This window comes from Nipponia nippon, unplaced genomic scaffold (genome assembly GCF_047370975.1).
Source record: "Nipponia nippon isolate SJK-2023a ecotype South Korea unplaced genomic scaffold, ASM4737097v1 scaffold_3, whole genome shotgun sequence".
Taxonomy (NCBI): domain Eukaryota; kingdom Metazoa; phylum Chordata; class Aves; order Pelecaniformes; family Threskiornithidae; genus Nipponia; species Nipponia nippon.
The window spans coordinates 117,925,183-117,938,142 of record NW_028262347.1 but is presented as its reverse complement, the minus strand read 5'-3'; the positions used below and the strand labels follow the sequence as shown (position 1 = coordinate 117,938,142).

Sequence of the window (12,960 nt, the reverse complement as noted above, 5' to 3'; positions counted from 1 at the left end):
ACAGGTTTGTCCAAAGCAAATGTCACATCATAGGTCCTCTTCTCTGAAAATACTTACTTGTATGCTTTCTGTTCAAGAACATCCAGGCACAACAGGCCAAAATCTCAGATTTCAGACCTCTCAGCATTTGGCACAAGCTCTTTCCAGGGCTGCATTTCAACTGCCACTGCCTGAGGTCACATCTTAAATCTTCTCCAGCGGTTTCAATAAACCACCACCACACAAGCACAGCTTTGCTAAATCTCAGCATTGAGGAATAAGGCAGGCCAAACAAGAGTATGACCTCAAACCCTTCCACTGAAGCAGTCAGAATGAACTCGACTCTAGTTAGTCCTTTCAGGATAACCTAAGTTGAGTATAGACACACATTGACATAGTAGTTCTGGCCATACTCAAGATGCTCTTAGAATAAATGCCATAGTAACAAGCAAGGCAAAATACTGAATTTTACAATGCAGTAGTCAGAGCACTCCTTTTACACTTTCCTTGTTTACTTTTCTTCGTACATAAAGGCCCATTTTTCCCTAGAGAGATGTTATAAAATTCAAGCTGCCTGAATTGTTAATAGACTTATTTCAAAGTTAATTAGTTTAATTTCAGAATCTGGTCTTCTGCTACTTCTCTATCTGCTAGGAGCAGACCTGTAGGGAGAAACAACTGACTATACGCATTCCAGAATTTTTATTGGTGTTTTACCATTGGACTAGATCTGACCCCTAGGACTGAGTGCCCATTTGTGGCTGGTGTGCATTACGTGCAACCCTGGCGTTCACCTTCTGGTGTAGTTTCATCCTGAAAGAATGCAGTTCCTGTGTTTTCAAACCACCTCACAATGCAAGCCAAAATACAGTACATGTGGAGGATCAGATTTGCTTCAAAGGTACCCTACTGATCCTCTTCAGACTAATGTAAATACACCCTGTAATTCCTCCCTATTAGATCCCCTTTTCTCTTGCAGTACTGATGTTCAATGATCAAAGTACCAGTAAAGTTTTTCTTAAATTCAATAGTCTTCAACTCTTTTTTTCCTTTCTGCACCCAGTGCAAAAGGTACCAGCATCAAGAGCATCCCCACATCACACTGGATCAGGGAGATATCATGCCTGTGCAGGAGCTCTCAGCAAGGACTCCCACTAAGTGTTAGAATCACCACTAACTCCTTAATCTTCCCATCGCAGGATTGTTTCCTAGTAAGCGCATCAGTTTCACAGCATGATGTGAGTTCTTGCTGGTATTTACACTCCTCCCTAAAGTGCCAGTCCCCAAACTGGGCACTATGGTCCAACAGTATCTCCCAAATGCCTATCTCAGAGAAAGGGTCACTTGCTCTCCACTCAAAATTCCTCATGCGAAAATTATTACCTACATTGATTTGCAAGTCTTTTAACAATCTCTTTCTAAGGCAGCCTTTTGTTTGCCAATACAGCCTACAGTCTTTGATCCTAGATCATTTTACATTAAGTGATATCAAGACAATTTTCTAAATTGTGACTTTGAACTGGATGATTTATAGCTCTTTAAAATGAAACTATCTTCCTTTATTTACCACACAGTGAATCTTATTAACGTATCTAAAAATTTTATATCAGGAAAAGTTATATGTAATAATTGACATCTTTTATAAAAATGTTGTTTAACATCAGACAAAAACTGGTCACTGGAAAATTCTCCAATTAATCTCTCAGCTACTGCATATTTTACAGGTAGCTATATTTTGAATTCCTTCTGTAGAGCAGTTTTTAACCTATTTTATTTGTGACAGTCTAGTTATTTCCTTTACATGGTATTAAATCAAGCTCCTTGAAGGAATCAAAGAACACCTCTATCAACAAGACCTGTAATATTACTTTTAAAAAACATACAACACATTCATAGCAGTTAGCAATATTTTCAGCATGTCCTAAGATAGTCCATTTAACCCTTTTAAAAATGTGGAACAGTTTACCATCCTTCCAATCATCCTGAATTTTGAACCTTGTCACAGAAGTTAACTGTTTTGAAATCTCCTCTGCTCACTTTACAGCCTAAGACAATCCAAGACACAGTGTTCCTTGTATCAAAGAGAATTTGCTGGCTGTAAACACATATTCGGCAAAAGGCAACATCTTTCTACAAACTATCTTTTCAACTTCTTAAACAGGTCAAATAGTGCAAGAGCCACCACTTTTATCTCAGCCAAGTCCTCAATTCTTTTTTATCTATGCCTAGCAAAGAAAAAGAGAGCAAGTTGGCAGTTTTAAGGCATCTTTTTTTCTTCCATGAGTTACATTCACAGCCTGTGTCAGCAGGCATCGACACATTCTGCTTTAGAATATCAAGACAGATTAACCAGTAACGGGACAGCGTAATATGATGTAGTCCTCATAAAAGGAATCACTCTTCAGGAAAAACTTCAGGCTCCTTTATGTTTCCTGAATATTTTAAATAAACCGGATTTCAAGTAAATACTAAATTTTCTTCCTGTATGTACTTCTAAGACCACCTCAGAAACATTTAACGTTATTAAACATTATTAGCATTATTAAAAATAAGACTTTTATTTGTAACTAAAAGTACATTTAACATTTACATTTTTGTTAAATGTACTTTTTCTTACAAATAAAATTATTATTATTAAATTATTTGCTTTCCAAGCCTAAAACTTTTTATTGTCATGGCATTACTCTACATTGGTACAACTAGCAGCTAACTGCATACATCCACAACATCCTTCTTCCACAAAATGTATCTAAGAATGAGAAGAGCCTACTTTTTACTCAAAACAATTCTTCTGTCCTAAATAATAGTGTTCTCTTTTCTCAGAATACTTGTTTTAAATGCGAAATTTTCTTCAGAGATGCTCCTTCCACAGCATCCACAAGATGTCACCATTGTAAAAGAAAAATCCCATGTGTTTTAAAATATGAAATACCCTTTTTATGTTCTGAACCATGGATTTTATTTATTGTACATTTCAATGCACTACAATGAATATTTTTTTAATATGGGGACTAAACATACTCAAAAAAACAAAATGTGAAAAACCCCATAAAATTCTCTTCAAAAACATAGAAATCAAGACCCTACTTTAGCCAGTTGGTTTAAATTACCAAACACAAGAAAAACTTGACAGACAGCAAGAGTAGTAAGATAAGTAGAAACATTTATGGTTCCAGCATTGCAAATAACCTACATAGAAGATACTGTCAGTGTAGAAACTATAAAGAAAGCATATAGATGCAAATAAATCAATAAACAGAACAGAGAAGCAAGTAGTCTCCCAGAGAGCTTAAGGAAAGTTTGGTATCATTTTGTATTTAATAAGGAAAAACAATTATGTATGTAAGCCAGCTCATCTGGCACAGAATAAAAAAATAATTGAAAACTATGTAGGTTTGGTGAAAACCCAAGGAATAACTAAGGAAATTATCTCTATATAATCCTACTCACTGTAGGAAAGAATAGGAAGCTAGTACGCACAGAAATGCTAGATGAAAAGAAGGTACTAACAGTGAAAGTGAGAATTTTAGTTTTATTTCATGCTAAAATCTTCCAATGAAGATTACAGCATTGTAAATGAAGGTGTAGCCTAAAAAGTGTTTCCGAAGATTTGGGATTTTTCCCCATTTTGTACGCAGCAACCTGAAATTGCAAGGAATCGATGCACAAATAAAAGGGTGATATTCTTGCTGCAAGTTCTATTCACAACTTCCTTACAGAGATGAAGCTTTCAGGATCTTTTTTTGTGCACTACAACCATGAAAGGTTCTGGAGGACTCAGTAACAAGTCTGCACTGTTTCCATTCAATGGCCATATTGCTAACCCGCTTCCCTTCTGTGGGTGCACTGCCTGCCTTTTCATGAACAATTTCATTAATTATTGAGAAATGTGTTAAATCTCACGGTGTCTTTGGTCTAATAGGTGCGACAGCTAATAGGAGTAAAAAAGTCATTTCCTCTGACATGCAAAAAGAAATAGCAATAAAAAAAAGTAGAGGCAGGAAGTAATGGCAAGAGGGCAGCTAAGTAATCTGGGGATATTCTAATATTTCTTTTAAGAGAAGACTGGGAATTTCAATGCATAGCAAGCTAACCCAACTGAGACTTTTAATAGGCATGGTAAAGGATAAAAACAAAAAATTCAAAAACATCTAGCATAGTTATAGTAAGTGAATTAAACATTTAGGAACTTAAATAATTGACCTTTAATAAGAAACAATTATTTATGGTACTGGGAGTAAAACTACAGCACATGCTTACAGTACATCCATTACTCCACAGTACGTGTTCACATCCACATTCTCGTACCACTGCAACAAATTTTTCATTGAAAGACTACACAAATAATATACAACTAAAAACCAGACAGTGAATACTTACTTCATGAGCACTAAAAATATGATGTGATGATGTGACATTAAGAAAGGGGGAAGAAAATCAAATCCATCCAGACATTAAAAAAAAATATAGAATAGGAAATTAGTCTATAGAAGAACTTAGTTACCAGAAGTGCTCACAACTCCTGAGTAATTACTGCCATTACTTTTTCAAATTAATGATCCAAAAAGAAGAATGCCCACCACAAGAAAGTTTAGGTCATATATTTTCGCAGTATCTTCAGACAAAATATCAAAGCTGTGAGCCTTTTATGTCATTGAAGTACACACATCTAGGTCCACATGAAGATTTACTCCAGAAATCATTTTTTCATTTATGCTTATTCTTTAAAGATAGCATCTTTAAGATGCTAATTTGCATACTAGATAGGTTGCATTAAAAGCAGTTCTTTTTTAAAGATTAATTTGATTCCAAGCAACAAAACCTTACCTTGCCAGCTGTCATTGCAAACGCACAGCTTCTCGCCTGTCAAATCACAATACCCATGATCTGGACTGCCACAGTTGGCTTTACAATATGGAATATCACAGGCTTCTCCTTTCCAATACTTGTCACACTCACAGTACACCCGGCTTGGTACAGACACACTGGTTGTACACTTTCCATGTTCTGAGCAGTTATTGGGACAAGAATTAATTCTGAAAAAAATATGTAAAATAAGGGAAATGACAAGCCAAGAGTTGATGACAGTGGTTTTATCTGACAGTATTCCAACAGTATTTGTTAAATAAAGTACTTTTTTTCCTGAAAAATTTCTATGTACTGATAAAACACAAGTTTAATTATGATTTTTCAGGCAAGTGGGTTGAAGAGGTGTTCATCCAGGCTTACATACAAAGTCTGTGACGCAGTCAGGATCACAAACCTCTTGTACTTTACCAAGAAGTATTGACATTAAGCAGAAGGACAGGCCTGCCTGGACAGATCACCATCTATTTTTTCCTATGTTCCAATATAAGCACTCTAGTCAGTCCCTTCAAATGCTTATTATCTCTAGGATCATCCACACTGGAAGTGACTGTAAGCAGTAATCCTTAAACTCTCCACCATACAGTTAAAGGGTTTTCCTTCGTGGCTTTGGTCCATGCTATAAAACAATATGTCTAACACCTAAGGGGAATAAAATTGGAAAAACTGAGCAAGAAAAAATACAAGATGCCTAATATCCTGAAACTATGCGCAGGCAGCACTTCATGCTTTGACACCTTAATAACAGAGCCACCTTAACCTTGCCTCTGTAACTTTGTAGTCAGAGATGAAAAAAGAGAAAAGATTAGGCTGGAAGAAGTCTGTGACTGCTATGGGAGTTAGCATTTCTGTGATACACCCTACCAAACACTGAGATCACAGGCAACTGGACTGCAAAATTATGCAAACTGGTTCCAGAAATGTAGGCAATTCCTTGGAGATGAGGCAGGATGGAGGACATTGAAGTATGTGGGTCCAAGAGTTTCCACAAACAAAATATGTATCTCGGGCAGTATGTGCCTGATGAAGTCCAAAAAGGATCTGAAACCTTTTTGGATGACTCACAGCAAAGGGTTGGGTTGAAACTCAGAATAAATTGTTACTACTTGCTCTTACCAAAGGAAGAAAGAACTGAAAAGTCAGGGCCTTTGGCCAAATGTAGCTGTGATAGGACAGTCAGGACATGTGTTTTCATTTCCTAAAGACTGACACCTCAGAGGACTGATTCTGTTACACTACAGAAAAAAAAAAATCCACTTCTGAACTGCAAATGTCCTGGGGGTTTTGGCTAGTATACACACGGCATTAAAACCATTGACAGCACTAACTGCTGTATACCACAGCTGTGAGGAACCCCTGCCCCTGACTTCACAGGGAGAGTGTTCTGCAGGAAGGTGAAGAGTTAAGTCTTTCCAGCAATAGGGATACCAGTTTAAAAGTAGACATATTCCCACTCCAATGGGTTCATTAAGGATTCAAACAGAATGAGAAAAACTGGATTGGCAGAGTTGGAAGCAGGTTGCCTGACTCCAAGAAACACAAAATTTACTCAGAGAGTTCTGGAGAAACTATTGTTGTTTGCAACTGGCATTGGCATTTTAGTCACAGATGCCGTGCTTCTGTCTTCCCCAAAATAAAGGAACATGAGTGCTCTATCAAGAAGTCAAAGATGAAGTCAAAAACTGCTTTGGGTTACCAAACCAAGGAAGAAAGAGGGTAACAGAAGCAGAGTGCAACAGATCAGTGACAGAAAAAAAAGTTAATGCAGCCATAAAAAAACAATCATAGGTACTTCTTTTAGCATAAAAAGAGTTACTGTTGGCTCACTAAAAAAAAAAAAAAATATTTTAAAAGTATCCATTGCAATAGAAGAAACAGAAGAACAGAGTACATAAAATTTCGAGAGTTATATATGTAATGGAATTAAAAACTGGTGGTTTTTTTCATTTATTTTAAAATCTTCCAAAAAAATTAGGTAATGATATGTAGCATGCACATTACCTAGTCATAAAAGAATGCAAAGCACATACACTCATTTCTTAAGAATGTCATGCCCTATTGCCATTTGCTCCCAAGACAAACAAAAAGAAGTGCAATAAAAGCTTCAGGGATAACTGAAAAATGTATCTAATTACATTAGAGAAGTCTGCCAGGCGATTGCATTTTACTGATGTCAACTGACAAAAATTAAAAATACCCAGTCTTCTAGACTGCCATTTCCAATACAACATATTTAGTGAGGTTTCCCAAATTCTGAATAGCTAGTTATTATCTGGTAAAAGGTAGGCAAACTGCTGGAAATTACAGAAACAATCTTTCCACAGACAATTTAACAAAGACCTCTGCCAAGAGTAAAACTATGGTCAGAAGCACACATAGGAATTTTACATTAATAAAGAATATGGCAAAAATGTTACATGTGCTTCCACATTTGAAGTGCGGTGCTGGCCACCACATCCCAAAAATTGGTATTTCAGAATCTGAAGGAATCGAAAGAAAGGAATAAGAGTATCTTCAATCATGGGAAAATTATCACATGAAGAGACAGGTCTAACAGGACCAAGCAATCCCCTCTTGAACTAAAGCATCCAGTATAAAGAGACACTGCATCATGTGTCACAAGCATGTCCCAAATGAGACAGAAGTTGCAATCAACAGCTGGTGCATGTGAGAAGGAAAAGGCTCAGGTCCATTGTGTGCATCTTTAGAGCTGCTGACACAGAAAAGCAGACTGGAGGAAAGCAAGTATATACCAGATTAGACTTTGCCATCAGAGAAACTAAAAGATAGACAGTCCAGATAAGAACTATGAAGGCAGAAAGCAGACCGAGATGGACAATAAGAGGGGAAGGTACTCAAAAAGTAGAGAAGAAATGGAATAAAACCCTTGTGCTGGCACAAAAATAAAAGTAGGACTTTGGTGAAGGTGTCAAAAACCATAAAAGTATATTCAGCAAGAAAAAAATCAAGTAACAGATGATCCTAGTTCAAGAGAAGGGAATTGACATGACAGCAGATATAATCTCCCTTCTATTCCATATGACAACTACACGTGTTGGATAAATACTAGAAGGGATACATTCTAGTTCCATATGGCATAAGAAAAACATACTCTTGGAATGGCCATGTGGCTTCACTCAGAACAATATACTTCATCTCCTTTTCTTTTTCTTTTTTTTAAACTAGTACCTTTATGACAATTCATTACAACCCCAGCTCCCTGGTTTTAGAAACATAACACAAAACATAACTCTAACATTATTAAAAAAATCAATACATAGGCTAATTAACAAAGTAATTACTTATTAAAAAATACTTACGAGTAAAAAATATTAAATCCAGTAAGGTTATAAGCAGCATCACTAAAAAAGTGTAGCAATGCATAGCCAGATGTAGTAACTACTTCAGGAACAGTTTCATTTCCACGCACCTCAGGGACTATTAGACCACTGGAAAAGAAAATTAGAATAATGTTTTTAATCAGTCCTTTTTTTTTTTTTGGGGGGGTGGGCAGGGGAAGGAAAGAGGGAGTTAACTATTCTGGTTGTTAATTATATAGACAAAATAACTCATAAATCTCTTTTAAAAATTTCTTTTTAAAAAACAAATAATAAAATGCATATAAAAGTTGTCCATGCCTTTGCAAGGTAAGGTAGGGTTTTCCAGGAAAACAAAACAAAAAACCTCCTCCCTCACACAGTAATGCAAAATTTCACATCAGATTATTCTGAGGGTGCATGAACTGTCAGTATAATTTTTAAAACTTATTTTAACTTTGGGGGAAAAAAAAAAAAAATATATCCTTCAGACAGGTGCTTAACACTCACTGTCTTTCAGCATGAATTCTATTTCCACATAATATCTGCACCTTTAAAAGTTTATCGTATTAAAGAATTTCAAACCTGTAAAGTATGATAATTAAGTAATTTCCATGAAAAAGCAATTTTCAATGGAAAACAAAATACTTTTCAGAACTTCAGAAAGATGTTTAGATGTCACTCTTAAATAAAGACTGAAGTAGGAAAAACAAGCAATATATGAAAATATTGAGAAAAAGGATCACCTGCATAAAATAGTGCCACATCTCAAATATAAATTAAAAGTTATAGGAATCCTAAGGAAAACACTAACAACCAATAAACTGAAAGACGTTTGAAGTAAAGAACACAGGAAGAGGAACGTCCTCTTTCCTTCCTTTCATGCTACTAGTCAGGCTCCTGAATAATAGCTAGACACATTTAAGAAATACAACTTTGGGGAGGAGGAGGAAAAAAAAAAAAAACAACAACAAAAAAAACCCACAAACCCACACACAAAAACCAAACCCAAGCAATTACGTAACAATTCAGGAGAATTAGGAGAGAAGAAGGGGTAGATTGCTATAGCTGGGCAGGAAAGAGGGATGACCTGAGCTTTGTTCCCTTAGGAGAAAGCACTATCATTTATGTAATTAGTATTTCTTGAACTCCAGCAGCACAATCAGCACTTCATAACACAAAAATGAAGTACAATTTCTGCCCTACAGAGCATGTGTGAATATATGCACAAACACTTTCTGGTTTGTTGGTTTATTTTTTTTTTTTTTTTTAATACAGCTTTGCACTCAATGGATATCCCAAAATAAAACTTTTACTAGCTTCAAAGGAGTAGGATCCTGTGCCTTCTCTCTCTAAGAACTATAGCCCACTTGACAAGAATATTCTTTCTGGAATGTTTCCCAAAATTTTAATGGAAGGGTAGGAATAAACCAACTGAAACATCTTGGTAAAGTCCAGGAATGGAGGACACAAGTGTTAAATTTCATACGCCCTGCTGCTTCTCTCTTGGACACATAGGAAATGCAGTGCATGGACCTCGTTCTTTACCTCAATGGCTTATTGTCATTTGAAAGGGAAATTGTTAGTCTTTATTCAGTATTAGTTGCTATGCTCGTTATTTATTGTTGTTGATTTTATGTTCATTTCTAAACCTTGCTACAAAGTAATACTATGATTCTAGACAACAAATATTAACCTGAAAAAAGATTTAGTTGTATAGCAATTCTCATAAGCTAATGATAACATAACAAAAAGGGAAGAAATCCCACCATTTCAAGTTGATAGCAAATTTGAACTCTTCTCCAGGACTTTGAAGAATTTGACAATTTTACCCACTACGACTTTAGTCACAATGATGCCTAGTATAGCAATCTAAGGAAACATGTTACAAAATTAGTGCTTAAGATTGCCTTTGTATCAAATGGCCTGAACAAGCCTCTTCATTCTTCATACAGAAACGTAGAAGGCATTTAGCAGCCATTTCTTATAACTTACACATAGCGCAATATTGCGCGAGTCACAGATTGCAATTCTCCCTTAAGTAGGATCAGACAGTGACACTATTGGCTGGTGCCACATTTAATGCACATTAAAACTCAGGAGTCAATATTGGAAGCCTACTGGAAAATACATTTCTGATTGCCTGTCTATGAGCATTAACACTCCATGCAATGTCAGCATTAAGTACAAGCCACATAATGGATTTATACTACGATCACCTAACAAAAAAAGTAGTGTCTTGCAATTTATTCTAATGTAACTTCACATACATGCTCCCATGATATTAACACAAGAAAGCAAGCTATTTAACAAATTAAAGCCTCTAGTGTTATTTTTTTTCCCTGCAAACTAAAAACGTCCATACATGACTACTTGGACTAAAAGACTAATAAACACACTCACCTAAATACAGCTATTAAAGGTGCATATATTGAATCTCCATCATATACATACATATGGTCCCAACTACATTCTGTGGCAAAGTGATTAAATCTTAATCTTAGTATTGCATTTGGGCTGAAAAAAAAGAACGAACATTGATGTAAAACGTTATTTACAGAAGTACTGAGCTCATAAGGTAAAGAACTTACAATGAAATCGATCATGCCAGCATAACTCTATTAAAACATTTTGAGTACTAACTAAACATCTCAAAGAGTTAAATAACAAAATTCAGGGCAAGCAAATATTTCACTTTATCTTAGAAAACTTTAAAAATAACATCTTCAGTCCAAGTCTAATAAACCCTAAAGTTAACAAGAGACTTAAGTTCATCAGGTTTTATCAGTATTCAGAATCACAAGTTTAGAGCAATTAAAATATCCCATTTTAATATACTAGCTTTACTTTACAACATCAGGACTATGAGGTTTAAAGAGTCTTTCAGGACAAAATCACTTCCACATCCTCATTCCAGTATTATAGTAGTTATTGAAAATAAAAATCTTAAAACACAAATTTAAAATACCAAGCAATATTAGTGCAAGATTCTTTTTTTCCTTCACCCATCTCCCCATCTGACACCTGGGAGTCAGATTTCACCAGTTTTTGGTAGAGATCCAGATGGGGACTGTAAGATTTCTGAAAGGGGATTTTTCTCATATGACAAAATTAGCAGACTCCTAAATATATTCCACGCAACATACTGATGATTTTATTTTATTTAATTTTTTTCCCCCCCTACTGACAGGCTCGAGTGCAGTTTGACAGTTTGGAAAACATATGCTTTTTTATTTGAGAGAGATCATTTGGAGAGAGCTCTTTGTTCATTTTTTAAGCGAGGGTATTTTATACATATGTGACTTCCTTGTGTGTTGACATTTTGCACTATGTTACTGCGTTGCATTACTCTTCCCCATACTGTGCAGCATATTGTTTCCTCCAGCTACACACTCTACCGTCTCCTGCAAAGAGGAGGAACAGAGTGAAAACCAACTTCAAAGAAGAGTTTGCATACAGTCCTGAGGCATGTTTTCACTTTAGCATAGTGTAGTGCAGTGCAAATAATCCTGAGTTAGCTTTGGTAAAAAGAGAAGTCTAGCTATGTCAGAAAGATATTCAGCTACGCCTAGTCACCTAGATATTGAAGCTTCTACTTAAATGTTTTTGCAAACTACCTGTAACTTCATTGCTGTTGTGTTTAAATTACTATCTGCATATAAGCAGACCAAAATTAGATCAGATAGATCATTACTGAACTGCAGCAACACAGCAGACATCTAAGGTAACTGAGATTATGAAAATATGGAAATACAGAAGGGGGTAATTTTCTCTAGAACGTTAGTAGAACTCGGACCTAGCTAAATTCTTCAGCAAAATCCTGACCCATAGCCTGGGGGAAAAATGCCCCACTGAAATTTAACAAATGTGTGCCTTTAACAGTTCGCCATACTAGTGCATATGTCTCATGATTTCTTTGTGCATGTCTGTGTGTTTCTGTGCTGCATGAAACTGACAAATTAGCAACAGACATGAGACATCTAAACTGTATAAACTGCGGGCACAACATGATTTTAAAATAAGTACATGAGGAAAACTAGAATGCAAAAGAAAATACTTTATAGAAGCAGTAACTTTTGAGCACCATGTAACTGAATAATGATCATTAGACTGGAAGCATTCTGTACTTGAAGCCGTTCCTGTTTTGTCACTGATATGAGTTAAGTAAGGTAAGCAAGATAATGAGTTAAATAATACGAGTCTGTAACCACATTTGGAACTTATGTAAAGGTACTCAAACAGGCAACAAATTTATCGTAAGGTTTTGAGAGGTTGCAGCACTGGCCAAATTCCAATGTCAGCCTAAGTTTTGCCAGCAGTTTGAATGGGAATGGAATTAGGCCAACTCTGAGCAATCCTGAAAATCCGACTTCAACTCTTTTCTTTTTTAATCTTTATAATGTTTAAACAAAAGCAAAACAAACAAAAAACCCCAAACTGTTTATATTGTATCCAGATGCCGTTTCCACTTGAGGAGTTCTTTAGATCTCTAGAATACACAGTACCAAACTGTCAGAAAATTTAAGCTATGAAAATAAATACTTACTATCCTTCAATTAACCAGGTACATTTAGTTTTATATTTATAATTTATTGGTCCATCTGTTAAATATCCGGAAGGTTCTGTTAACCTACAATAGAAAAAACAGTGCTGTAATAAACCAGAGACAACACAACAGAACACATGTCATCAACATGTCAATAAACTCTTTCTGGATGGAAAGAAAATTGGGAGTGGGGGAAAGTCTCTCTTCATATTTCTTGTCACACTATTTTTGCTCATAAAAAATAGAATTCTG

The 12,960-nt window shown here is 35.7% G+C and overlaps 1 protein-coding gene across 3 annotated transcripts in view; it reads right to left on the bottom strand.

Annotated features, from left to right (window-relative positions):
• Window positions 1–12,960, bottom strand: part of ATRNL1 (attractin like 1) — a 528,683-nt gene that overhangs the window by 473,187 nt on the left and 42,536 nt on the right. For all 3 annotated transcript variants that reach the window (XM_087766532.1, XM_087766530.1, XM_009476061.2), the window contains exons 2-5: window positions 12,709–12,792; window positions 10,566–10,679; window positions 8,166–8,294; window positions 4,807–5,015 (exon numbers count right to left, since the gene is read on the bottom strand). In XM_087766532.1, coding sequence (XP_087622658.1) covers window positions 4,807–5,015; window positions 8,166–8,294; window positions 10,566–10,679; window positions 12,709–12,792 — 536 coding nt within the window. The remainder of the gene's footprint in view (window positions 1–4,806; window positions 5,016–8,165; window positions 8,295–10,565; window positions 10,680–12,708; window positions 12,793–12,960) is intronic.